This window comes from Protopterus annectens, chromosome 9.part0, assembly GCF_019279795.1.
Source record: "Protopterus annectens isolate FY-2018-M chromosome 9.part0, PAN1.0, whole genome shotgun sequence".
NCBI lineage: Eukaryota > Metazoa > Chordata > Ceratodontiformes > Protopteridae > Protopterus > Protopterus annectens.
The window spans coordinates 1523310663-1523338177 of record NC_056743.1 but is presented as its reverse complement, the minus strand read 5'-3'; the positions used below and the strand labels follow the sequence as shown (position 1 = coordinate 1523338177).

Sequence of the window (27515 nt, the reverse complement as noted above, 5' to 3'; positions counted from 1 at the left end):
CTACTGTCATTGTCTAGCCTATAGCAGCTAGATTGTTGCCATTTATTTTGGTCAGGGCCATCCTCAGTGACTGAGAACTCTGCATTCAGTTCCTCAGGACTGAAGAGCCCTGACCTGGCTTTGGCTGCAGAAGTTTCCATGCTGTTGGGAGGGCAGGGGTTGCTGTCTTCAGCACTGGTCTTGATGCTGTCCGTGCCGGTTCAAATGGTCCTGGGTATTTCTGTGGGGTATGTGGTACAGAATAGAACTAATCCTAGTTCATTCATACCAATTGCTGTAGCGGTACTGATTCCGCTCAGTACACTGACAGTTGTGGAAACTGGGTAGGGTATTACAGATGCTCTGACAGGACCAGATGATGCATAGACCAGCACTAGTGATATCCGTGGATTCCTCTTCTGTTTGAAGTTCCAAGAGGACCATCTGTCTGGTCAAGGGACATCTCCCCTTGCACATGTCAGATTCATGGGTAAGGAGAATTGTATTCAGAGGTTAATTTGTTCCCTTATCTACATTATAAGATAGGAATTCACATAAATATAGTTTTGTCATAATACATTTTGCATAAAATACAGTATTCTCTTTGCATAAGCCTAGAAATACAGCCATAGTAAAGCAGGCCTATGTCTTCATTTTATACTTCACATTTTACATGCAGTTTCAGTTGGTGTGGTTTCAATAGGAAGGAATGTTTCAGTGAAGGATACAAATGAGCTCAGTGAAATAACCTTCAGGACAAATCACTGATAAGGATAAGACATGCTAACAGAATGTACAGGACACTTTAGTACAAAAGCAGGTAGTAGACAGGCACCTGCAATAATATCTCATCTAGATGGTGCAAAGCTTGGGAACCAAGGTTAAGGAGGCATGTAGAACTTGTTGGAAATTTGCAGTGGTTTACTGTCTTTCAAGGTAGAAGTCAGTTCAAATACTCAGAAGATTGAATACAGAAGTCATTTCAGCTGTCCAGCATTCAGATATTCAGAAGTCCATAAATTACAGAAAACAATGCAGTTTCTTAGTTCTGCTATTAGAGAGGAAAAGAACAATTTATTCTTCAGAAGTCTTGAGTACTTAGTTTGCAGTCTGCAGCTACAATTTGGTTCAGTTCATCAGCACTGTTATTTCAGACAGTTCTAGTAATATAAGATTTTATCAGATCTTTTTTTTCAATAAACATTTTTATTAGATTATCATGTATGACATAGGCAATCTTACATTTATGTAAATGAAAAACAACATTGATACTACTTTAGTTGCAAATATTACACATCACAGACACGATTGAAATAACTGTAGTTGCAAACATTGTACATCACTTATAATCTCTTCAGTCATTGTCATTTAAGCATTATATGGCTCATTGAAATCCTGCCTCTTAAACCTCGTTCCTTCTCTGCATATATTGTTCCCACACTTCCATTTCTTTTCCTATGTAGTTTGCACCTTCTCTTTTCTAAAGATCCCATTTCCAGTTGTTTTATCTCTGTGACTGTATCCACTACTTTTAGTAAAGTTGGTGTAGACTTTGATTTCCATTTTCTAGTGATTGCTTTTTTGGCAGCCACCATAGGTTCATAGGTTGGCACTAAGCTATCCGCCCTAGGGCCTATACAAGCCTAGCCATAACAATTCCATGCCTATTTCTTCCCACAGTATTTACTTCCCTTGACACCTGTGGTTTAAGTTAAAAGTGTGGTAAAGCAGTCTACAAAATGATCTAGAAATGTTCCTTTAAATGCAAATGTTATAAGTTCAAGAATTTCAAATATCTGCAGACATAAAAAGACCAAAGAGTAGACGAAAGCCGTAATGAGTAAGGTTATGGACTTCCTTATGATCTACATTATCAATCAGAAAAAACAATATTTTCAGCTCCTGGTATTAGTATCGTTTCATCTTTAAATGTAATGCAAATTGTAACAAGTTGTAGTTTACAATTTTAGAAATCAGTATAAATGCTACAGTACATGTGTTTCAGACTGGAGAGTTGCATTGCAGTATTGCCAGTACAGATCAGTCTGACGTAAACACAGTCAGTGTGCGTGGCATGAAGATTACAGGGCAGAACACAGAACAGACGTTTTCAGTGTCTCAAGTTAATGTTATCAGTAATAATGTTCTGAATGTAATAAATTCTAGTTTGCTGTTTACAGAAGGCAGTGCAGATATTGAATGGAGATTAGTCAAGAGTGCAGCGATTGCTAGCAATCCTGCAGAAACTAATCACTGATAAAATAAACACCAGTGTAAATGATATGCAGACAGCAGGGCAAAATAAAAAAGAAACATTTCATAACCTCAGTTAATATTGTTGCTAGTTCTATAGAAAATTTTTAGAGTATCTGTTCATAGGTAAGTATTAGTTTAGCTGTCGTTGTGGATCATTTTAAGTCAAGCCAGTTTTCCTCAGAGTTGAGAATTAAACCTTGTACTTTGTGTCTCTGAGGTAACCACCTTAACCATTATGTCATAGCCCCTCTGTAAAGAGTTTGGCAGTCCAGTACCAAACCAGGTGGTTTAACTGACATAATTTAAGGTAGAGAGAAATGGCAGACTGTACATTTCATTTTTTGCAGGAAAGGAATTACAGAATAATATTTTGATTGATACACATCAGTTTCAGTTACAAACAGACCTCTTACCACAGGACACAAGTGCTGTTATAATGTCGGAATTTACAGGGTCAGAGTTTACAGCAGTGAGTAGTTCTGAGTTTATTAGCACCGGATTAGGCATGGACGTGTTGTCATTAAATGTTTTGAACTTCAGTAACAAGATTTTGTGGAGTGATAAAAATTATACAGAATGTACAGTAGTTTAAACAGAAGACACGTATGAAATTACCTGCAGTATTTGAAAAATTAGCTACTTCAAGAATATGCAGATTCATGGGTTAAAGACTAAATAAATTCTGGTTCAGTTGCCACTGCTGAAGTGCTGGCAGAAAATATACACATTTCAAAAGCAGTGTCTCATTTTCAGAGAAGGAATGAAAAGCATTCATAAATGTATTACAGGCTTAAAAGGAAATGGGACTATAGTAAAAGAAGAGTCAAATTCATTCAGTTTACTTTATGGCCAGAAAGAAAAAAGTATGACAGTTAAAGGCTAATATTAGATTTGAAATTAATAAAACACACATACTGTTCTGATAGCACATGTTGTGTATGGTACACCAGAAATGACAGTGAAGTTAACTCTGAGAAATAAATTGTTTGCAGGTAAAGATCTGGTAGATTTTTTGCCATAGTTTTGTTTCACCAGACTTTGTCACGCTTGTTAAGACCAATGAACTATGGTAGTAAAGTATTGCAGTGCATAAATTATATCTTGATACAGGCAGAAACAGAAGAGCATTTACAGATATTAAATGACGTTTTACTAGTTTTACAGGGTGTAGAATTTAAAGTCAGTGTTAAATTTTTAAATGTGACAGTACTGTCAAAAGTTCAGATCCCATCCAAGAAAAGAGTGCTTTATAAATATTACTTGTTTGTGTATTCAAAGGTTCAGATTCCATGTAAGGAAATAGTGCAGTGTAATTTACTGTATGAGGAAACTTCACATACTTGTAAAGGACAGACAAGTAAAGCTCCAGAATCGGGTCAGTTAAATTCAAGTAGTAAATGCGCATATATAAGTGATTCAAAATTTTATACATTTCATGTAGAAATTGCAGCTTACCAGAGCACACCAGAGGCATGGACTTGTGTGATTGAGTTATCAGGTCACAGGTCACTTCAGCAAGCAAAATTAAAAACAGTACTGTATGCTATAAAACAGTATGGTAAAGATTCATTAAATATTAGTAGTGACAGTTTTTAGTTATTATTTGTCTGGTTATTTGAGCTAAAAGGAAAATTGTGGACAGTTATTTTAAACCCTTGCAGCATTCAGAAGTACTGAAAGAGCTAAATAACTTGAGCATTCTGAATTACTGAAAGAGTTAAATCACATTGGCTGAAAGAAGATGAATATTTTAAGGCAGCAGGCAGAGATAACTACAAACTGAAGACATCCTTTTCTATAAATTATGGTCTGAGGGTGATCCTTGGCTCTAGATTGTCACTGTTGAAGTGACACCCCAACCCCTTGTGCAAAACTGGGAAAATGATTGTGGATAGATAGTCACAAAGTAAAAGTAGACACTGGTGCATTAAATTCAGCAGTTAAAATTAATTTTATAGAGGTGCAGAAATGTTAATAATGATAAAAAAATTAGTACGGTGTCAGATTATAAGTTTAGTTTCATTATGGTTAATGGGAGAGAAACGCCACTGAGTTTTCCGTTTGGTTCACTAATGAAGTTACAGCTTTTCTATTTCACTATAGTACATTATCAGTTTTGTTACAGTCCTACAAGAATTTATTTATTAGTAACATAAGTTCAATACAGGCAGAAGACATCTACGTAAATTTAGGGCAACAAGTAATGGTAAAGACATCTAGATTGGTTTATAATTGTTAAAGCTGCAAGTTTTTTTTTCATGTTTTTTGTATTTTTACAGACATTATACTGGAAGGACAAGTTGGTCAAAGGAACTGTTTCTTTTTTGTTTTAATTAGGAAAACAAAATTGCAGTTATAAGTTTATTAAAGTTTAAAGATATTCTTACAGCAGGGGATCTGGTGATCCAATCATTTGTCCTTGCAAATGGACAATAAAAGACAGTAGGGTAGCTTTTCAAGTACCTCACTAGTCACTAGGACAATAAAGAATAAGGCTTAAAACTGGCAAGAGCTGTGGTGCACATGTCAAGTATCGAGACTACTGGATTACCAACATAAAATCCAGAAATGAAGACTATAATTGTGTGTGAGACAGCTATTTGCTTTTGTATATAAATGAAATGTAGTTAACTCCATAGTTTACTCAGTACACGAACAGTATACTAATTTAATTTAAGAAAATTTGTTTGTTATTTAAAGAAATGTATTTTTTTAGAGTTGGGACACATATAGTGCAAAGGATGGTGTGTATTTATGCAGATTAATGTAAAGCTAAAGCAATGCGCAAGTATATTACAAACACAGATGCAGAAGTGTGTTTGTGCAAATTAGTAATATCACAACATGAAGTATTTCAGACTGGATTTTCAGTTTCATGTTATGTTTTTCAGACCATTGCATAATAGTTCTAGATTTCAGTTTATGCTTTTGTCTTGTGTTCAATGCTACTGGCAGGAAAACTGTATTACTTTAGTGTCAGTTTCATTTAGTTTACAGAATATAACTTTCATACAAAGCTATTTCAGATGTTCAGTATAAATAGGTACCACTTTATTGCCAGTTTCAGTCAGATATCAGAATGTAACATTCATACTCTGTTGTTCTAAGTATTCAGCATAATACATTTCTAACAGCATTACTAGACTGTTTCTACAATACGCATAAATAGTATGCATACATAATCATTACAGACTTTGCAGAATTACATTACAGCTCACATTATTCAGTTATTTTTTAAGGTAAAGTGACAGAATTATTTATAACAGTTGATAACTGAAATATTATGTATTAATTATTCAGTATATTTAAAGAATAACAACGCAAGTTTCATTTGTTACAGAATAAAGTGCACATTACATGATGATTGTTATACATTAGAAAATTAAAAAGATGCTGACAGGGCATGCATATTTTGTTTGAGAGACAGATTTGAAATGCAGAAAACATAGGTTCTAGTGAAAGTACTTCTGCTATTATAGCACGTGCGGATTTAAAAGGTAAATCTACAGAATTATAAGTTAACACTTCAACAAAGGTTTTTGCAGAAGCAAGGTAATACAGTATATGGTAATTATGCTTCAAGATATGTAGAATATAGATGTAAAAATAATTTACAGATGGCTATCACCAAGTGTTATTACACAGAATTTGTAATGCCAGATGTTCTTCGTGTTTCACTGTTGCAGTCATATTATCCTGCCAGGGGTAGCCCTCAGTCGGCCCGAATACCAGAGGCTTAGTGTTTCTGCGTCGGTAGCTGTCACTTCAGGACTGACGTCAGGTTGTCAGTGGTATAAAAACAGGCAGCCGACGCCGTTACATCAGTCTTTCTTCCCGAGGAGCCCAAAGCAGAAGCAGTTCGCACGAGTGCTGGTCGGCCGCTACCTGAGTTTTCATTTCCAAAATTGAAGTTGAGGTCTTCTAAAGCTAAGTACCCCATTGGGGATCCTTTTTTCTTGCTCTAACCGATGTCAGAAAAAGTTAACAATTGTTTCGCCTGTGGAAAGCAAATACCACACCAAGATTTCCATTCTTACTGCGTCACCTGTTAGGCCCAGATCACGATGTCCCTCGCTGCCGGTTTTGTGCTTTGTTCAACGCCCGAACTATTCGTCGTTGGGCCCTTATTATAGCTAAATACTTTCGCTCTCAATCTCTGTATTCCGAAATGGCTTCGGTAAACCATCCAACTACCGATCTTCTGAAAAAACGTAAGGATATAAACAGAGACAGACCACACAGATCCAAAACTGCCAACGACGCTTCTGTTAAGCTGTTCGCCAGTTCGTCGGTATTTAGTGAGGCGCTTTCGCAGCCCCCGATGCCCGCTTTGATGGATTCGCAGGCCGCTACCGAGACCCATTCGGAGTCCGGTATGCCACGAGACTCTTCTTTGACTATGGAACCTGCGGATGTCTCTACCTTGGATGGGTCCAGAGCTGCTGTGCAGGCACCAGCTTCTGAGGAAGTGCTTAGCACTACCGATGCTTGACACAAACCGACAACTTCTTTCACGTCTTCAGTTATTTCTAAAACTACTGAGTTTCTAAGGCCCAGAGTACGAGCTACGCCTAAAAAAACTCAAGTGCCTGCTTCCTTGCCACAATCACAGATGCTTAAAATGGCGGAAGACCTTATCATGCTGATTAGGGGAAGCCAGCTTTCTCCTGCTAAAAGGAAAAGACACTTGTCCCCAGCAGCTTTATCTGACCCAAGGGTCCAACGACTCTGAGGTTTCTGATTATGAAGACATGCCCTTATCTGCTTATGAAGATTCAGATGCAGAGGAATCCATTCCTTCTGCCTTTCCTCCAAAGGATTTTTCTTTTGGTGAAACCCTACATACTTTGCGAGAGCAATTCCATTGGGAATGCCAGGATTATCCTCAGTCTAAAAAGAGACTCGGGGAATTTTTAGATTTACCACAGCACAGACCCTTAGCTATCCCTCCTGTTCTGGATGTTGTGGATGATGTCTTTATGGAATCCAGTCTAACTCCTGATACTTTACCTCCTGCTCCCAGGAAACCTGACAGGTACTACAGAGTCCCTGACTCACACAAATTTCTTTTCAAGAATCCTACTGCTGACCCAGAGGTCATCTCCCAAGGACCTAAAGGAATAAAAGCAACTACAGCCAAGAATCCCACCCCCTTGGACAGGGATTCCCGAGGATAAAAAAGTATACACCTCTGCAACTCTTGCCATTAGAGCATTTAATTGTCAGTTCCATATGCTGAAATACCAGCAACATACTGTAGAACTTATTAGGCAAAAAATGATCTACCTTCCCTGACTGTGCAGAAAACAAAGAATTACAGGAGCTTACGCATTCTGCAAGCCAAGTCAGCAAGCATACCCTGCAATGTGGGTTTGACTCCCTAGAACCATCTTGCAGGGCAGCAGTCACAGGTTCTGTACTTAGAAGGCATGCTTGGCTTAAGGAACAGACATTGCCAGACCATGTCAAATCAAAATTATTGGATGCACCTCTGAACAAAGACAATCTGTTTGGCACCAAAGCAGGAGGTTTTAAAAAAGATGGAAGAAAAAGCTAAGTCTATGCAGACAGTCAAAGATTTTTTGCAAGTACAAATTTTTATTTCCATTTGCTGCCAACCCCATAAGGTTTCCCAGATCTTCCTCCAAACCAGTGGGCAGAGGCACAAAACCAAGTTCAGTCCCTGCTCTCCGTAAGGGCAATTCATCCTGTTCCTGCAAAACAGATAGGCCAAGGTTTTTATTCCAGACTTTTCCTGGTACCCAGAAAAGAGGGAACCTGGCGCCCAATCTTAGCTCTATCCATTCTAAACACCTTCCTGGTGGTACCAAAATTCAAAATGCTCACCCTACAGCAGCTTCTCCTTATGCTGTCCAAAGATGCCTGGTTAGCCACCCTAGACCTAAAGGAGGCCTATCTGCATATCCCAATCAGGGACTCCTGCAGGAAATACCTACATTTCAGGGCAGGATCTGTGCATTATCATTTTTCTGCACTTCCCTTTGGCTTATCCACTGCCCCCAGAGTTTTCACAAAATGCCTGGCTCCAGCCATTGCCTTTTGCAGACAAAGGAATATTGAAATGTACCCCTACTTGGACTACTGCCTGATTCAGGCAGACAGTCAGGAAAAGCTGTTGCACCACCTGACATTTGTAAAGGACCTTCTAACCTCACTGGGGTACACTATCAACGAAAAGAAATCCAAACTAGTCCCCAGTCAAAAAATTGTATTCCTGGGATCAAAAAATTGTATTCCTGGGAGCAAGCTTGGACACGGCATCCCAGATGGCATTCCTTACTCCAGAAAAACAAGCCTATCTGACAGGTTACTTCTCTCAAATGGCCACCAGAACCCAGTTATCCGCAAGGAAAATCCTGCAAGCTCTAGAGTTCATGGCCTCCTGCATTCTGCTAATTCCATATACCAGACTGCATATGAGGAAACTTCAGTGGTGCTTAAGAAGTCTTTGGTGCTAACATTCTCAGGACCTGGAAACTATCATACCTATGATACCTTGTCTAAGGAAAGAGTTCCTTTGGTAGGCAGCAGCATGCAAACGCAACAAGGGACTTCCCTTTACACAACCCCACACAGCCCAGACCCTAACCACAGATGCATCAAACTATGCCTGGGGTCCACATCTGGACGGTAGGTGCATTCTGGGCCACTGGAGCCCAAATCAAATTCATCTGCACATTAACCGGAAAGAGATGCTAGCTGTTCAGCATGCTCTGACAGCTTTCAGATCCCTACTCTCTCTGGGACTTCTTCTATTCAAAACCGACAACACCACAGTGCAACAAGCAGGGGGGGGGGGCACGCTTACCCACTTTGCAGGCTAGCCATGACCCTTTGGAACACTGCCTCAGCCATGCATATTTACTTGCAAGCCCAATTCCTGCCAGGCAACCAAAATTCTCTGGCAGAAAACATAAGCAGAAATCTCCTAAACCCACATGAGTGGCAATTAAACCACAACACATTCAGCCTTGTGACCCAGAAATGGGGTACCTTGAAGGTGGATCTATTTGCCTCCCCTACAACCACCAGCTCACCAAATTCTGCACCAGTGAACCTCACAGCAAGGCCTGGAAAGTGGATCCCCTGTCCTTCCACTGGGAAAACCTCTCAATCTGTGCATTTCGCCCCTTCCTCTTCTTACCAGAGTACTACTCAAAATAATGGAGGAGAGACCAAGGGAAATTCTGATTGCCCCAGACTGGCCACGCCAACACTGGTACCCACTACTGCACAGTCTGTCTCCGTTGCCTCCATGGCACCTCCCTCAGATTCCAACTCTCCTAACTCAGCAGGAGGAGAGTTCTTGCATCCACAATTGCACACCCTAAACCTGGCTGCCTGGCTTATTCCTTGACTTCTCCTCTTGTGGCCAGCCTAAGCAAGCAGGTCCTGGATGTTATACGTGAAGCCAGATGACCCAGTACTAGAAAATCCAATGCTGACAAGTGGAAAAGGTATTGTTCCTGGATCCAGACTAAAGGAGCTGACCCAGTACAGCCATCCATACCTCTCATCCTGGATTACCTAGCAGACCTACTCCACAGGGGCCTTTCCTTCTCTTCCATTAAAATCCATGCTTCTGCCATCTCAGCACTTTTCAGCACTGAGCCACCTCTCTTCTCACACCCTCTCATCAAGCAGTTCCCGAGAGGGGTTAACAATTTAAGGCCACCAAGAAGAGCCTCTACTCCTGCTTGGGACCTTAACTTTGTGTTGGAAAAGCTCCCCCCACTTTGAGCCTGCAGCTTCAGCAGAGTTAGAATTCCTCTCTTGGAAAACAGCCTTGCTTTTGGCCATCACTTCAACTAGAAGAGTGTCTGAGCTGCAAGCACTTATAGCTGTGGAACCCTTCATCATTTTCCATACTGACAGGGTCTCCCTCAGAACTAACCCAACGTTCATGCCTAAAGTGGTGTCCAGTGTGGCTCTCAACCAATCTTTTAATTTGCCCACCTTTTTCCCTAAACCTCAAAATAAGGGGGAAAGGATCCTGCACTCTCTAGATGTGCACAAACAGCTCAGATTCTACCTGGATAGGACTAAGCCTTTTAGGAAATCTGACCAGTTACTAGTCAGCTTTGCACCAGGGGCAGAGGGCAAGGCCAAATCAAAACAAACCATCTCCAAATGGATAACACACACTATCCATTTCTGTTACAAACGCCATGGAAAATCACCCCCACAGGAGGTCAGAACACATTCCACTAGGGCAATTTCAACCTCTACAGCCTTTCTCAGAGGAGTCCCTACCAAGGACATCCTGGAAGCTGCAACATGGAGTTCTGTTCATACCTTCACCAAGCATTACCACCTGCCTGTCTTTTCCAGATCCAGGGCATGCTTTGCAACCTCAGTCCTGCAGGGCATACTAGCCAGCCCCGACTCTTCTTGACTGCCTCCACCCATTCTTCAGCTGTGGGAATCAACCCAAGTGTGATGACTGCAACAATGAAACACGAAGAACATAGTACAGTTGTGTACACTTACCATAAATGTAGATGTTCGAGTGTATTAACTGTTGCTGTCCTGGTTTCCCACCCTCCAGCCCCCTTGTCCACTCTCTCTCTCTCTTCCTCACTCCTTACAGGGCTATTGGTATTCTACTGGTGGTGTTATTCCACCATAACTTCACTCCCTATTTGGGGGCTCCAGACATTTGGGGCAAGAAAAACTGATGTAATGGTGTCTGCTGCCGGTTTTTATACCACTGACGACCTGACGTCAGTCCTGAAGCGACAGCAACCGACGCAGAAATACTAAGCCGCTGGTATTCAGGCCGACTGAGGGCTACCCCTGGCAGGATAACCAAAGTGTGATGACTGCAACAGTGAATACACTCGAACGTCTACATTTATGGTAAGTGTATACAACTGTACTTTATACGACATGTTAAAGAATTGCAAAGTTAAATTCAGTTGTAAAGTTATGACTGCGACTTCAGTCCACAAAATTTTCAGATAATTGTCAGGTCATGAATGTTTGAGAGTCACCTAGTGGTCAAAGGTCAAATTTATTTTACAGTTGCTGTATTAGTTGTTGTAATTATTATAGTATCTTTTGCAGACTATATAGTAATAAAGTTGTGAAGTAATTACAGAAGTAAATCCCAATTCACGGATTTCAGGGAGGGTTGTAAGATGAGGATTCATATAAACATAATAGTTTTGCCAGAATAAATCTACATAAATGCAGTATTCTGTTTGTGTAGGCCTAGAGCCATATTAAAGTAGGCCTATTTCTTCATTTTATATTTCACATTTTACATGCTGGGTCAGTAAATGCAGTTTCATTAGAAAGAAATGTTTCAGTGAAGTACACGTATGAGCTCAGCGAAATAACCTTCAGGCCAAAGCACTGCAAAGGTTGAGTCATGCTAGCATAATGTGCAGAACATTTTGTTACAAAAACAGATCTGAGATGCACCTGCAGTAGTATCTCTTTTAGATGGTACAGGGCACTGAAACCATGCTTAGGGAGGCATGTAGAATTAGGAAGTTTACAATGGTTTAGTATTATGAGGAAGACTTTCACGAAAGAAATCTGGTCAGTATTCAAAGTGCTTAAGTCAGTTCAAATGTCTATCAGTTCAGATATTCAGAAGTCAGTTCAGAAACTGCAGGAAACAGTGCGGTTTCTCAGTTGTGCTGAAAAGAAAAATTCATTCTTCAGAACTAAAGAAGGCTGAACATTCATTTTGCAATTTTCAGTGACAATTTGGTTCCATTTATCAGTACTGTTTGAGACCGTGTCAGTAACATAAGACTTGTTCAGATCTTATTGGAGTACAGTGTCTACCCTCCACTGTATGCTGCTATTACATGGTAAACCACCTCTATCAGACCTTTAATGAGTAACAACTTTTATTCTGAAAGGTACAGAAGATTTGGCACATAAAGGAGAAGTAGAGTTATTTGGCACTTGTTCAGTACAGCTGCAGGTATTGAAAATAGACACACAGTTCAGATGTAATGCACATGACCACCTATTTAGGCTTCCTGGTTTCTTTCAGTACCACCCAGATAAAGCAGCAACAAAGGAGATACAACCTCTCCTCAACAAAAGGAGCAATGACGGAGATCCTCTCATCAGACCAGAGAGGATCTGAATTTTAAACCAGGTTTTTTTTAGTGCCCCCCCCCCCCCCCCCCAAAAAAAAAAAATAGTCCTCAGGCAGATTCTTGATTTCATTCGGCTGTAAAAGCATGTAAAAAAGGAGTCTTTCTGGATGGTCATGATGCAGTCAGTATTCGTAGGCAGGGGATTAGATGTGCTCTGTAGACTGTCAGGATACTTATCTTCACATAAAGATAGACCAGGCATCCATAAGGTATCCTTGTTTCCAAGTCAGCACCAGTCATTTTCAGCTGTGTCCCTTCTGTTCAGTCTCACCAAAACTTCTGGGTATTCACCAGATGTGTGGCATCAGTTGTGGTTAACATGCAACTCCCAAGGAATACAGATTTTTCCCATGTTTGGATGATTGGTACTTGCTCCATAGCTACCTGTTTTTGCAGTACAGTCATTATTTACATGGCCAAATGAAGTTTGCATCCTTCCTATGGACTAGTTTTCATAGGTTGCCTGATCAACACCCTAAATCAACTGGCAAGCTTACCACAGGAAAGGGTCTCAACTGTAATAGAAGAAGTTTCGTTACTTCTCCATCAGGAAAGACCATCTGCAGCCAGCATCCTAAAAACATTTGGTTTAATGGCTGCCTCAATTCAAATGGTTCCTCATGCCAGGTTAAACATGAGAGTACTACAATGGATGCTTCGGATCCAGTGGGATCAATCCTGTCAACCATTGCATCACATGTTTAGATTGTCAAGGGCCGTCAGGCGAAGCCTACAGTGTTGGTCCCATCCACAAAATTTGACAGCTTGGGATCTCCATTTACCAAACTAATTCCGAAAGCAATAGTAATCATGGACATGTCTTCCCTTAGGTGGGGCACTTCTCAAGCAAAAAGGTACAAGGTTTCTGTACATCAATGTTCGAGATGAGGGCAGTCATCCTAGCATTGCATGCATTTCTCAAGGTGCAGTTACCATATAGTCAGACAACTTGGCAGTGGTATGGTATACAAGTAAGTAAAGGGGAACCCAATCTTATCCACTGTGCAGAGAAGCAATAAGAAAGTGGGAGTGGGAATTAGCCTTGCAGACCTTTTTAGCAGCAACACACATACCTGGAATGACAAATTGAGCAGGCAGATTCTTCTTCCCCATAAGTGGTTTCTCATTATCAGAGTGGCATAGCAAGTAATGAGGACAACCTTGTTGCGATCTTTTTGCTTCACTGTTCATCAGCAAGTGCTCCTTCTTTTTCAGCATAATTTCTCTGGAAGCACAGTCACCCAGAGATGCATTCTCCTAAGATTGGCCACCAGGTCTACTTTATGCCTACCCACCACTTCCCTTGATTCCAAGTTTGTTACAGAAAGCAAATCATGCAAGCCCCAGTTCCTTCTAGTACCATACTGGCATCACCAGACTGTGTTTCTGTTGCTGTGGCCTCATCTAAAGAAAAGACCCCTCTCTCTTCGCAGAGCCGTACTATACTAACTTGCGCATCCAGAATGCGTTCTCTGGATGTTCAGTCTCTCAGTTTAACCTCTTGGTTTCTCCAGTTCCCAATCATGGCTAGGAACTCTTGGCTCCCCCCGAGGTTGTGGACCTTATTGCAGCCTCCCACAAGAACTCTGCCAAAAAGATTTACAAAGGCAAATTTGAAAAAAAAAGCTTTTCTTCATTTTCTCAGGACAGAGACATTTCCCCACCATCTGCACCATTAGAGGAGGTCCTAATCTTCTTGACTGAGTCATACAACAAAGGAGCTAGCTACTCCTCGGAGTTCAATTTGCAGCTATCTCATCTTTTCATGAAGGCTTTCCAGGCCAGTCACTGGCTGAACACTGATCCTGTAAAGTATATCTTAAAGATATCCTCCTACCCAGACCCCACTTAATTAGACTAGTATCCGCTTGGGATCTAAACTTTGAATTAGAATCCCTGATGAGACCTCCTCTTAAACTGGGCAGTTCAGTAAATAATAAATTCCTTTTATGAAAGGCATTGTTTCTTGTGGCCATTACTTTGGCAAGACTAATTTCAGAGTGGCATGCTTTGTTTTCCCAATACCTGTGTATCATGTTCACATTAAGCAAAAGTCTGAGAACAAAACCATCCTTTCTGTCAAAAGTTAGTACACAAACTAATTTGAACCTTTGTATTCATTTGCCTATATTTGTCCCCCAAATGCATTAACAAAGGGGAGTATCTTCTGCATTGCTTGAATGTACATAGACAATTGTGATTTTATTTGGACTACGCAAGGGACCTCAGGAAGGATGAACAGTTTTTTGTTAGATTTCCAGCAGCTAGGCTTGGTCAGTAGATTTCTATTAATAGTGTATTTTAGACTTCATCTCTTCTACTGTGACTGAAGGCAAAAAGCCCCCCCCCCCCCAAAAAAAAAAGCACACAATGTCAGGGCTCAGCCTACATCCACGGCCTTTCTACAAAATGTTCCTCTTCAGGTTCTGTAGCAGAGGCCACTGCTTGATCTTTACCTACCTTTGCTAAACATTATAAGCCTTGACTTATATTTCCAGAGCAAGGGCTTCCTTTGGAACAACCATTTTGAAAGGCTTATTGGGGTAGGCCACCCACATTAGCAGTATAATCCATCCTGCTGTTTCAGTGTCCAGACAGAACCTAAGAAATCCTTAAGTTGTGTATTTACCGGAACGTTAGATTTCTCTGTTCTTTGTCAGGACATTGGAACAAATCCAAATTGTCATTCCGTAAGAAAAGTGATCTTTTGGAGGCTAGAACATTTCTTTCAGTTTTACTTTAAAGCTAGTAGTAGTACTGTAATGGGGGCATACTCAACCTGGTGGAAGGATTCAACAAGAAAGAATTATGGGTTGAAAGGAGCTGGAGCTTATGAGGAGTTTGATGCTTTTGGTGGAGAGCACCTAAGGTACCGATTCTGCTGTTCGTGTCTGGACAGACACTAGTGAAATTGTACTTATGTTTTCTATAACCAGGTAGAACAAATACTAGAAGAAATACAATAAATGTTTTTTTACACAGAGAGATGTTGATGGAGGAACCTAATTCTGCTAAATTTTGTATCAGAAGACATTTAATACTGTAACATTAAGTGCTTAGTGCTTGTGAAGCAGTTAGTATTGCAAACCAGCCAAAAAGAATCAAATCTGCTGTTCACCCTTGAAGTTGAAGTGACAATTTCCAGATTTGAAGTCTGCTGTCTGTGGATTAGGGACCACTGTAGCATTTTACTTTCAGTAATTTTTGCAGTACATATGAGGTATGTGAAACTTTTAGAATGCTAGATTTGAATATGAAGTAGGCTTTTCATTAATGAGGCAGTGTCCAAGCATAGCATTATCACTGAAGGCTGAAAGGTGATGGGGGAAGAGACAAAAGTCTGATACTATAAATACTTATTTTAATGATGCTAATCAGCAGTGCAGGGGGAGGGGGATGTAATGTACTTCTCAAGTTAGGTGGCAGTGAATGTCTGGTAAAAGGATGGTATTCAGAAAATTGAGAGCCAGGCATACAACTGCATCAGTCAGAGCAAGAGAATGCAAGGATCAAAGTTCAGTAAATTGAAGGGCAGTTTATGTGGAATGTGATAGAGAAGCAAATAAGTTAATTAAGGATTAGAGATGCTCAGTTTTGTATGAAAGGGAGGAGAGAGAGGAGAGAAAATGTTATAAGTAGCTGAGCTAATCTAAGACTGTCACAGAAGACTGAAACATGAAAACTTTTAGAAGTTAAAATAAGTGCAGTTGTTAGATGAGGTAGTCACTTCATAGTTCTGAACTAATTACAAATCTGTATGTCTTGGAAAGTTAAGGCTGTCTACTGAGTTTGAGATGAGTAAAATTCTACTCCATGAAGCAAGATGGAGGTGGTGCAGATCTGTATTATGCATCATGTGGGATTTCTTCTGAAAGAAAGACTTCATTAATCTATATTCCTTTGCAGGACAGAAACCCAAGACCGTATTTGTTCACATTGAGTATATTACTCCTGACAAATCTGGTAAGCGTATGTTGAAAGAGTGACTAAAATAGTAAACCAGGATTTTAAAGTAGCTGTCACAGAAACAAAATCAACAACAGATCACATAAATAATACAGAGCATTCTTTAAAGTGTAGTTACCGAAACATGGTTGAAAGCCATGGAAGGCACTCCAGCAGTGCATGGCTATAACCCCAGTTATACGTTCTGTTCACTCACCGAATGTCAAAGAGTAAAAGGCAGAGGCGTATCTGTCTACATAAAGGATATGCTTACCTCAAGGCTGGTCAAACAGTATGACATTGTTGAGCTACTCCATGTCCATCTAACTATGGGAAAAAAATCCATTACCATATTCTTACTAGCTACAGGTCCCCCTCCACGAACCAGGAAAACCCACACATCATACCTAGAGTTACCTGAATCACTCACCATCCAGCCCAATACCATACTATGGGTGATTTTTAACTAGGCCTCCATTGACTGAGAGGCATACATGATCTGTAACGTACAGGCTTAGAGATTTCTCAGCTTTGTGAATTCATATACTCTGGAGCAGCTGGTCTGCACTTTCGCTAGGGGAACAAATGTCCTGGCTCTGGTACTAACAAATATGGGAGAGCACTGACCCCCCCCCAACATGTTTGATGTCTTCACTGGTAAGATCACAAAGCGGTCTCCCTGGAAATTAAGGTAAAGGTAACCCCCCCCCCCATTGAACCCCACAAATGTGGAACTTTTCTTACGTAAACTTCCTCCTATTAAGTGACGGCATAGCTAGTTTTCTCGCTCCCCCAAATCTAGAAAACACAGAAACCTATGCAAAGGAGCACACAAAAGCCCTGTATGACCACATAAACAATTGCATAATAATGCAGTACCAAACCAAAGTAAGTCCAGGTCATACAGCAGAAGCAAACCACCCTGGTAGACCCTGGTGTTAATAGGTTGTACAACGAAAGAAAGAAAATCCTGTCAAAGAAGTAAGAGGGAATGTGCATAACAGAACAGCAAGTCCCTCATTAGTATGAACAAACAAATTGTGGAACTAGTCAACTCTGAAAGCCGACTTTGAGGGAAAAAACAGTCTCCAAAGCCAAGGTTAGCTATCCATAAGTCATTTTTTAGTTATGTCTGCAATCTTAAGGGCAGTACCCAATAATGTGTGGAATTAGTTATAGGTGGCATCTGCTATACTTGACCAGAAGATGTAACAAATCTGCTGGCCAATAAATTCAGCTCAAATTTCACTTGTTTGTCACACCCATTTCTCCCCCAAGCCCATCAACTGACCCAGGAAATTACTAGTCTTATTTGTAAGCCCATGGAAAGAATAGTGATGGGCCTGATAAATAACATACGAAACCTCCAAACACTGGACTCGACCTAGTTCAGCTTTGTCAGGGGTAAGTCATGCTTACTAAATCTGGCCATGGATGAAGTCAGAACTGTACATGCCACCTACCTCGACCTAGCCAAGGCATTTGACACCATTCTTCACTCTGATATTATAAGTAAACTCACAAAACTGAGCATAAATCTCTACGTCACCAGATGGAAAGCCAGTTGGTTCAAGGGCAAGACGTGGTTAAAGTGGGTGATTCCAGTTCTAGCAAGAGGCCAGTTACTAGTGGTATGGCGTAGGGAGGGCTCAGTGCTGGGATCACTTCTTTTCAGAATATACTTCTCTGATGCCAAGGTCCATGTGGAAGGTCTCTGGATGAAAAGTTTGTAGATGACTAAATGCTGGGGTGATCATTGAATCCCCCAGTGATGTAGATATCCTTCAGAATCTAAATCAGGAAGATGATTGATATCAGAACCACAGCCAAAACTAAATTTGAAAAAATGCATTATCGTACCCTTTGGGAAATCAAATACCCGTGCTTACTCCAACATTAACAATGCATACCTAAGAGTAGACACAGAGGTGAGTGATCTAGGTACACAGATAATTGCCTAAACTTTGACTGTCTTCTGTCCACAGTGCTGAGGAAGTCCTTCTGTATGGCACAACTTATATAAGCAAAGGTATGACCTCCAAATCTAGGAAGATTATAGTCCCATTATACACAGCCCTTATTATTTCGATAATCGAGTACAGTGCGCCATTTGGAATGTACTGGACTAGGTACTTAAAACAGGTGGCGCCACCTCAGAGGTTTCTCACTAAGAAAATACAGGGTTTTAACATGTTCTAGGCAGGATAGACTGCAAGCTTTTTCTCTTTACTCTGTCTCCTATTAACTATACCAGCCTTGATGGAGTTTCTACATATCCACAAGACAAACAGTATGAGAGTTAGCCATTCTAGGGATCTAAACTTTGTCAGTGAATCAAACAGAATATGCTAGAGAGACAGTTATGTGTTCAGAGATTGCCCCTCCTTCAAAATAGGCTTTCTTTTCACTTTAAGCAGAATCCTTCCCTGGACCTCTTCAAGGCCAATCTGGAATGATGGATAAGGAATCGTAAATTCACACCTGGGGTGATACCTTTGTCCCTTATGTGCATGGGCAGTCTGTAAAATCTGTAAAACACACAAGGCATAGGCACAAACCCATACCATCGTCCTCCCAGTAGGGGCCATATACTGGGTAAAATCAGGTTATATTGGCTAGGCTTGTAAAGGCTCTTGAGCTGTTAGCCTAGTAATCTCCTAAGAACCTATGTCAGTATCCAGTTGAATATATTCAAAAACATATAAGCTTAAATTCTTTATAACAGTGCCAGTCTTGTTCCAGCGATGCGATGCAATGCTGTTTTTAAAAATAAAATTAATTCATAAGACTCCTTGCAAAATAATGTGGCCTTGTATTCGTTTTATTTCAAAAATATATTCTTAACCTTGACTTATATAGTCCATTTTAAATGCAGTGAAGGCTGGATATCTGCAAATTTACTTTTAATCAAGCACCGGTAAACTTTTAATTTATGATATTGTACCTAACTTTCAATATAAAACTTTTGATCCTGATGTAGAGCTAGCTGGTGCTTAATCAGTGCCCCCCCCCAGTCATCCCTAACATATTTCATTGCTGTAAAGCTGTTTATTTCCACCTGTTATTTGTCATCTGTGGCACTATACTCATCTTCTCCAAAATACCCCCACTGAGCAAACAAATAAGATTTTACTCGTATTATCACCATGTGACAATACAAGCTGCATAGGTTTATAGGTTTATTAGGCTATTGACCACTAGGACCTTTATAAACCTAGCCATGCAACCCACAAACTTCGTTTTTTAGACATTTCTGTAGGGGGTGATTTTTGGTAATGACATGATTTTCTGGCTGCTTCTGTCTATCAGAGACATAGGTACCAGACCAGGAGTGAATTTCCGATTTACCGTCCAGTGGTCCGAGTTATGCTTTAACAGAGTTAGGGTAGGACTTTGTTTCACATGGATGGGGGAGCCTGTTCCAGAGAATGGGAATTCTCTGAGATTCATATACGTCTCTCCAACATGTCCTTTTTATGTCTCAAGCAAAATTTGTCTTTGGATCTAGTAGTTATGGTACATTTTGTTTTGCAGATGTGTAAAAGGTTCATCAGGGTGAGGTCCAAGGATGCTTTGTAAGCTAGGCATAGTGTGTCTCTCAGTAGTCTGTAGAAGACCAAATGTAGAGATGGGGCTTTGAGGCAATCTACAGAGGATATTGTGTTTATGCCCTGTTTTCTTTTTGTAAAGAACGTTTGTAGACATTCCAGTTGTTGCGTGTCTGGTCAGATACGTACTGAAGGAGCATTATATTCTGTGATTGGTCTGGTGATGGCCGAGTAAAGTGATATGATGACTTCCCTGGAACTAGATGACATGCCCTTACTTATAAGTTGAGCAACATAGGAAGATTTTCTGACTACCCTGGACACATTTTGGTAAATGCTAGGGGCTATGTACATTAGATACCAGATCCGTGACTAGTGAGTAAAATCTTAAGGTTGTTTTATTGTAGTTTCCTGGTGTGGCCAATTTTCCAAAAGGTACTGTAATACATTTCTTTTCATTGCGTTTATTCATTTTATTGTTCCCTCCTCCCCCAATGTCATACTCCACTTTATTTATTCACTCCTAATCTAATCCATCTGTTTATTAATATTATGTTTTAAAAGACTGTATGATGCAGTGCCCCAATACTTCTCAAAATGCATTCTGCTACAGTTATTGCTTTCTCATTTTAATTGCACCCAGACAAACCTTTCATTCTGAATGGTATATGCAGATATATGCTTCCAGTTTATTATTGCTTCTGCTTGACCACTTCAGTTTCCCTCATCTCCCATTAGCACCCTGTCCAGAGTAGGAGGCAAGCTCCTTAAAGAAGTTTTCTTTACCAATACCACTTTTTGATCAATAAAGTACTCTGGGCACAGTCATAATATTGCATTCCACATTTTCTCCTCATCCATTTTTTTCCCTTTTTTTATACTCCTACTCTGGAGTGTTTCTCCCCGGGCCCCCGCTGAAAATTGGCTCATTCCAAGTTGGACTTTCTCAGTAAATAAATGTTAAAATAAAATAAATGGATAAATATTCATCTAATATTACTTACACAAAAAGTATCACCATTTATTCTTTATTCATTTCACTTGGAAGGTCAGGAAGTAAAGTTCCTCTGTTCGTTCTGCCACCAGGCGCAAAACAAAAAATTAATCGAAAGTCAATTCCTAAGAAGTTCCCAGGTTCTCCAGTTATTCATAGTCCAGTCCCAGCTTTTACAGATTTTAAAAATAAGATGCAAAAATGGATTAAAACTCAGAATATTGCAGTGTGCATTAAACGAGTGGGATAGTATGAAACAGTGGCAAACTCGAGCTGTAACAGTCTAAGGGAAGGACCTTCCTAGCTTGATTTGTCAATTAGCAGAGGAGATGAGGCTGGGAGGAGCTTTCAGGGACAGGTATATGGAAGGGGCAGGAAGCTTAATAGTCATAAATGTAAATACACTACTAGAACTGAGTGGGCTGGTGAGAAATGAGATTAAGTTGTAAGATAAGTGCAGTAGTATAAATGTACTTCCTTGGAAGCAAAATGGAGTCTAAATGTTTTATTTGGGTTTAGGTTGTGCTAAGAAGTTTTACTTTCTAAGAGTCTTAGTGTTAGAAAGAATGTCCAGGGAAGAAGAGAGAACAGACTTCTTACCCCATCCTGTGTCTGGTACCAAGAAAATACTTCACATGGAGAATCTGTCCTTGGATGTATCCCATCTTAAACAAGATTTTCATCATTCTAAAATTCAAAATGTTAACATTTCAAGACCTTCTGCCTCTGATATCCTTCTTGGTCACACTAAACCTAAAGGAGACTTATTTTCGCATCTCCATTGCCAACAGTTACAGAAAGTGTTTTGGGTTTGCAACAGGGGAGCATTACCATTTCACTTCCTTGTTGTTTGGTTCGTCTACTGCACCTAGAGTCTTTACCAAATTTCCGGCTTCTGTAATAGCCCTCTACAGGAGAGAAGGCATTTGTGCTTCTCCTTACCTTACCTGGATGACTGTCTCATTCGGTCAGATTCTCTGGAAGGGATACACAAGGCTTTAGACTTTACCCTGAATTGCTTCAGGGACCTAGGTCTCTCCATCAGTATGAAGAATTCCAGTCTCATTTTTGGTTGGATATTTTGAACACACCTACAGAGACAGCATTCTTACCAGAGGTCAAGGTTACCTTTCTGACTTATGCACCTGCAGAATGTTCTGGAACCAGAAGTATTATCATCTTGGGAGTTCTTTGGAGTGCTAGGCTATGTGGCTGTTTGCATCGAAGTGGTGCCACAGCCCACTTGCATGCGAGGAAGCTACAGTGGTACCACAGTATTGCTTGGTGTCAACACTCGAAAACACTGGAAACAAAGATTCAACTTCTCCTTTGCATCAGGAAGGAGACCTCATGGTTGGTAGAACAGCTACTGCTGTACCTGGTAATGCCTTTCAGAACAGCCCAGCTCTCCATGCCCCATACCACAGACTTAGGGGCCCCTTGTGAGCACACTTCAAGAATATTAGGATGAAAATATGAGAAAGAAGCCTATAAATGTAAAGGAAATAATGGAAGTCTTTCTGATACTGAGAACCTTCACCCATAATTGGAAAATGAGGGGTTCTCCAAATCCTGAGAGACAACACAACTGAGATATAGTACATCAGCAAACAGGGAGGAACCCACTCGTGTATGCTGGCAGACTGACTCTTGAAGCATGGGAAAAGCCGTATGAGCAGACATAACTGACCACAGCTTATATTCCTTCCCAAGAAAACATTTTTAGCAGGCAGGCGAAGAAGATTACAGACCTTCATCAAAGGATGTTGAACAGAGATGTGTGTTCCTGTATTTGATCAAGATATGGGGTGGGCCAGAAATAGGACTTTTTGCATCTCTTCTAAACAGACAACCAAGGACATCGGTTGCAGAGCAGTAACACCAGGGGCCTTGGACAAGTCTGTTTCTTTATGCTTTCCTCCTCTATTCCTGATCTCTCTGGTATTACTAAAATCATGGAAGTGAGGCCAAAAGCCATCGTTTTAACTCCCTTTCGGGCCTTAGACAAGTCTGTTTCTTTTCCTCCTCTACTCCTGATCTCTCTGGTATTACTAAAATCATGGAAGTGAGGCCAGAAGCCATCGTTTAGCTCCCTTTCAGCCAAGACAGCACTGGTTGCTCTCCTACACAGCCCGGAAAGGGGGAAGTGGAAAGTGTTGCCTCAGTGGGGGGGGGTCTTCTCTGTCAAAGCAAAGGATCCCTTTTGCACCTTAACCTAGGCACTTTATGCTGACAGCATGGATGATTTCATCTTGATTCCCCGTAAGTACTCTGAGAACGTGCTAAACATTATGAAGAAGCCTAGGAAATCATACATAGTAAAATGGAAAATATTCTCCCTCTGGTGCCTTTCTGGGGACCAAGATGTTAATACAGTACAGGTGGCAGTGATCGAGGAAGACCTGTCAAGACCTTTTTAGAACTGTCCTTTCTTGTGCTTCATTAAAGGTCCAAGCTTCTGCTGCGTCACCCTGCCTGCATGGCCATAGACCCTCCTGTGTCTTCAAAACCTTCAGCAAAATATTTAAGAGATTTTGCATCATGGATGTCCAAGAAAAGAAACGGCACCACCATGGAATCTTAGCTATGTCTGTCTTCTAGGGGATAAGGTCAGTTTTTCACTGTTCTTAGTTTTTGTCACTTCTGAGAGAAGGATTTCAGAACTGCATGCTATGATATGCAGGGGAAGCAGTTTTCTTTATATTTTTCCATCAGGACAGTATATCCCTCTACAACAAGTAATCTTATATGCCTAAAGTAGTCGCAGAGTTGCCTGTGCATTGTCATTTATTTATCTGTGCTTTTCCTAATTATGATGATGAGGTAGAGAAAAACCTTCATTTCTTGGATGTGTGTAGACAGCTGAGAATCTGTTTATATGGGACTAGAAAGTCCAGGAAGACAGCTAAACTATTTGTATCTCTGGCAAAGGGCAAGGAGGGGAACCAGTGAACAGACAGATGCTCATTGAATTGTTTACACGTTGTATGTCTCATTGCTACTGTGCTTCAAGCAAACCTAGTCTAGGTCACATCAACGTCCATTTTACTAATCCATTGCAGCTACTGTAACATTTCTCAGAGGAGTCAGCACTGGAAGCAGCCAACTGGTCCTCTGTTAATATATTCTTAAGGCACTAGAACCTGGGGATTGCCTATGCGGTCTTACAAGGTTTGCTATTTTAAGCCCTTTTTCCTTCTGCCAACTGCCTTCTACATGAATCTTCCCATGAAGTAATGATTGCAGCATCAAACAGTTTGATAAACATAATGCAGCTGTGTTACAAATTTAAAATAAGTTAAGATGTTTGACTGTGTTTACTCTGCCTTTCGGTTTCCCTTCCACCTTTCCCTGTCTCTTCTTTGACTCTTGAGGTGCATACCTATTTGTTCCAGGTTTCTTCTTCCCTGTCACCAGCCTACTAGGACGTCCTCCCTCTTTAACTTTGCCATGTTTCCTGGAGAAGAAGATTGGAGGCCTCTTGGGTGTACCTGTGTTGCATAGGGTTTATCCTGTCCTGGTCCACTTGGGCTTTGGCACCAATGACTTCTCACTTGGTTTTGCCAGGACAAGAAATATTTGAAAACAACTTTGGCTTTGACTGATGCACCTCCTATACCACTGTTGTCCTTTCGTGGCAGTGGAAAGGGAGTTGTCTGCAATTTTTGGCTGAGGTACTGGTCTGGTTGGATTACCTGCAATCAAGATATTTTACAAAGCAATGGCTGCAATACTGAAAGTACTCAAACATCATCATTGATGGTAAGTTCCTAAAGCAACTGTACTTTATAAAAGTTACGTACATTCTGCAACTATAGTTTTCATGATTTCTTCACCATACCCACCTTCCTTTCTCTGAGCTTGCTTTTAAGTCTTAAAAATCGTAAGGCTTTTGAAAATGATGAGCTCTGATCTTTCGTTACAGTAAGTACCTAGCTTTAATTTTACCACCACTAAAAAGTCTCCATCTGGCCAATCCATTGACCCAATTTAGGGTTGTTTTAGAAACACTGAGCAATGCACAGTGACTAGTACTTCATTGTAGAAGGATGGGATGTCAGCAGTCCCATGAATAATTTTGTGTATTGCAGCTGTGGACATTTGTAAAGGTCTATAAACATCATTTAGGAAAGTAACACTGACAGAAGTTACCAGGGCATATGCAGTCCAATGCTTAGCATTTTAAGACTTTTTCTAATGAAACGTGGATGATTTGTGTAGAGTTTGTACCCCGAAGTATTCATTTTTGCAGATGGCATCAGTTTAGCAGAGTTGAATGCTTGGTGTGTAGTATTTCGTACTGAATTGAGGAGTTTTGCAGACCTTGTAGAGGTCGTCTGTCAGCAAATACAGCTATTTCATATTTTGTCCTAGCTATCTGATGTAAAAAGTTAACTCTGTTTGGTTAACTTCATGTGTTATTTTTCTCATGTTTGGAGTTTTTCTCCCCGGGCTTCCACTGAAAAAGGGTACTTGCCCAGTCGGACTTTTCCTAGTTAACAAATATCAAAATAAATTAAATTAAAAACTGTACTCTGAAAATGGAACTGTTTTTAACATGGTGTACTCGTACTACAGTTACAGAATCCTGTCTCTGAAGAATGTCCAAGATATGCTTGGTCATTCTCTTTGTGCTTGTAAAATGTGAATTATGTAAGCAGGAGTCTTAATGATGAACAGTATAGGCTCTGTTTTTAATCTAGTCTGTGGATTTTCTGGCAGGAGTAAAATGTTGAATGAGTGACATAAACTTTACCGACCTTTCTGTGTAAATCATTAGAAGTCATTGGTTAATGGGGTTAGTTTTCTTCTTGTGTTAAAGAATTCATAAAACTTATTACTTTTTAGTCAGTTGCAGGATTTTTTCTTGGATCTTGTTAATACTTAAATGTGACATCTAGAACAGGAAATTGCTGACAGATTTGCGAAGTGGGGGGTATTCTGTTTCATTTTTAGCCTGGGAAACTATAGAGCGCATATTGTTGAGTCATATCTTACTAGCTACAACATGACTTTTGTAATGCTAAATTATAGGTTCATAGTTTCACTGGTGTTTACCAGGCTAACGACTAACAGGGCCTTTTTTAAGTCTAGCCATGCATCCCAAATCTCTGACTAGCTCTGGTATCCTTCATAAGTATAAGCAGTGGGTTGGCTGATGTACTGTAGGTAGCCAGTTGTACAGTAAGCTGAAGGCAGTTTTTTTTATACTGTTCACTAGCTGGGGTGGATTTGGTTGCAGAATTGGAGGATTTACTTTAAAAAGCCAATTGACTTTGTTTTGTTTTGTATTTTACTCTTCTGGTGAGAGTTGGGGGTTGGCATTAATTTGATGGTGTGTGATTACCTAGTTTATTGCAGGAAGCCAGTTGGCTTTCTGCAATAAGTAGAAGTCCTTTTTTTTTCTTCTCTTGAAGAGCTGATGGAGGAGCAAGTTTGTGGGACTTTCACTGGGCGCTAGTTGAGTCAGTCATGCCCTTGGCTTAAAGAACACACTGTACTGCCTCTTGCAAAATACTGCACCATGTAAAGGTATTTTTGAAGTACAGACAAAAAGTGTAAGCATTCACCTGACTGCAAACATTTTCTTGATGCATGAAAATATCAGAATAGCTTGAAAGTACTCAGATGCTATTATCTGTGGATACACGACTGAGAATTTTACACACACAGTTTAATTCAGAGAGTAGGTCTCAAAGTTGGACAGCAGTTCTAACATTTTGAATCTAATCTTGATTTTAATTTTTTACAGGAAATTTTAGAACTTCAACAACTGATGGAACAGTGAGTCACATTTTTTTTTTGCATTGTTTGATTTTAAAGCTGGTCATTATTGGGGTTGGTACTAAATGTATTGTGTTATGTAACAGAGCAGTAACCAGGATTAGTCGACCGCTGATTATATCATCGGATTTAAGTGAAGAAGAATTTATCGCCCCTGTGCACTACACTACAATGAAGGTCAACAATTCAGGTATGTGCTGTAATTTTTATTTGTATGTTACTGAAAGTGTGGCATTCTTGATATTTAGAAATTGACGGTAGCATTTAGTGGCACTTTCCATGTATGTAGAAAATTGAGTTGTAAATGTTGGCTTTCATTACCAAGAGGAACTGACCCAAGTAACTACATCTGATGCTGCTGTCCTTCAGCATTCTGAGCGAATGAGACCTTGCATGTTTAATAGTATGGGAGGAAAGGGACAAAATAAGGGTTTATTGAATACCAAGTTTTGATTAATGTTTGTGATAGCTTTTAGGGCTGTTGCCAAGCTTAGGGAGCCTTTAACAAGGAAAATAACCAGGGATACTGTAGAAATATTATAAGTATTTTGGAAATTTTATGAAAATCTTCATAAAGCAGAGATATCTGGATATCAAGAAGAAGCACAAATGGAACTATTTATGGAAGAATTAAATACGCCAAGGTCAGAGGTAGATGAGGCTATATTATTAACAGTTAGGATAAGATGAGATGAGATAAAAATGGTGATGTGTAACCAGTTTATAGGAAAGTCTCTAGTAATAGATAGTATTCATGTGGAAGTTTAGAAGTTAGGAGGGAAGAAAGTGATAAAGATATGTATGATTTTGTTTAATAGTATTTTAAAAAAGTGGAGAAGCACCAACTTCCTAAAAAATGTTGTGGTG

General features: G+C 40.1%; 1 protein-coding gene across 4 annotated transcripts in view; it reads left to right on the top strand.

Annotated features, from left to right (window-relative positions):
• The window catches only part of LOC122812153 (E3 ubiquitin-protein ligase TRIM4-like), a 778173-nt gene that overhangs the window by 672028 nt on the left and 78630 nt on the right, over positions 1–27515 (top strand). For all 4 annotated transcript variants that reach the window (XM_044084468.1, XM_044084466.1, XM_044084465.1 and 1 more), the window contains 2 exons: positions 26617–26648; positions 26735–26838. In XM_044084468.1, coding sequence (XP_043940403.1) covers positions 26617–26648; positions 26735–26838 — 136 coding nt within the window. The remainder of the gene's footprint in view (positions 1–26616; positions 26649–26734; positions 26839–27515) is intronic.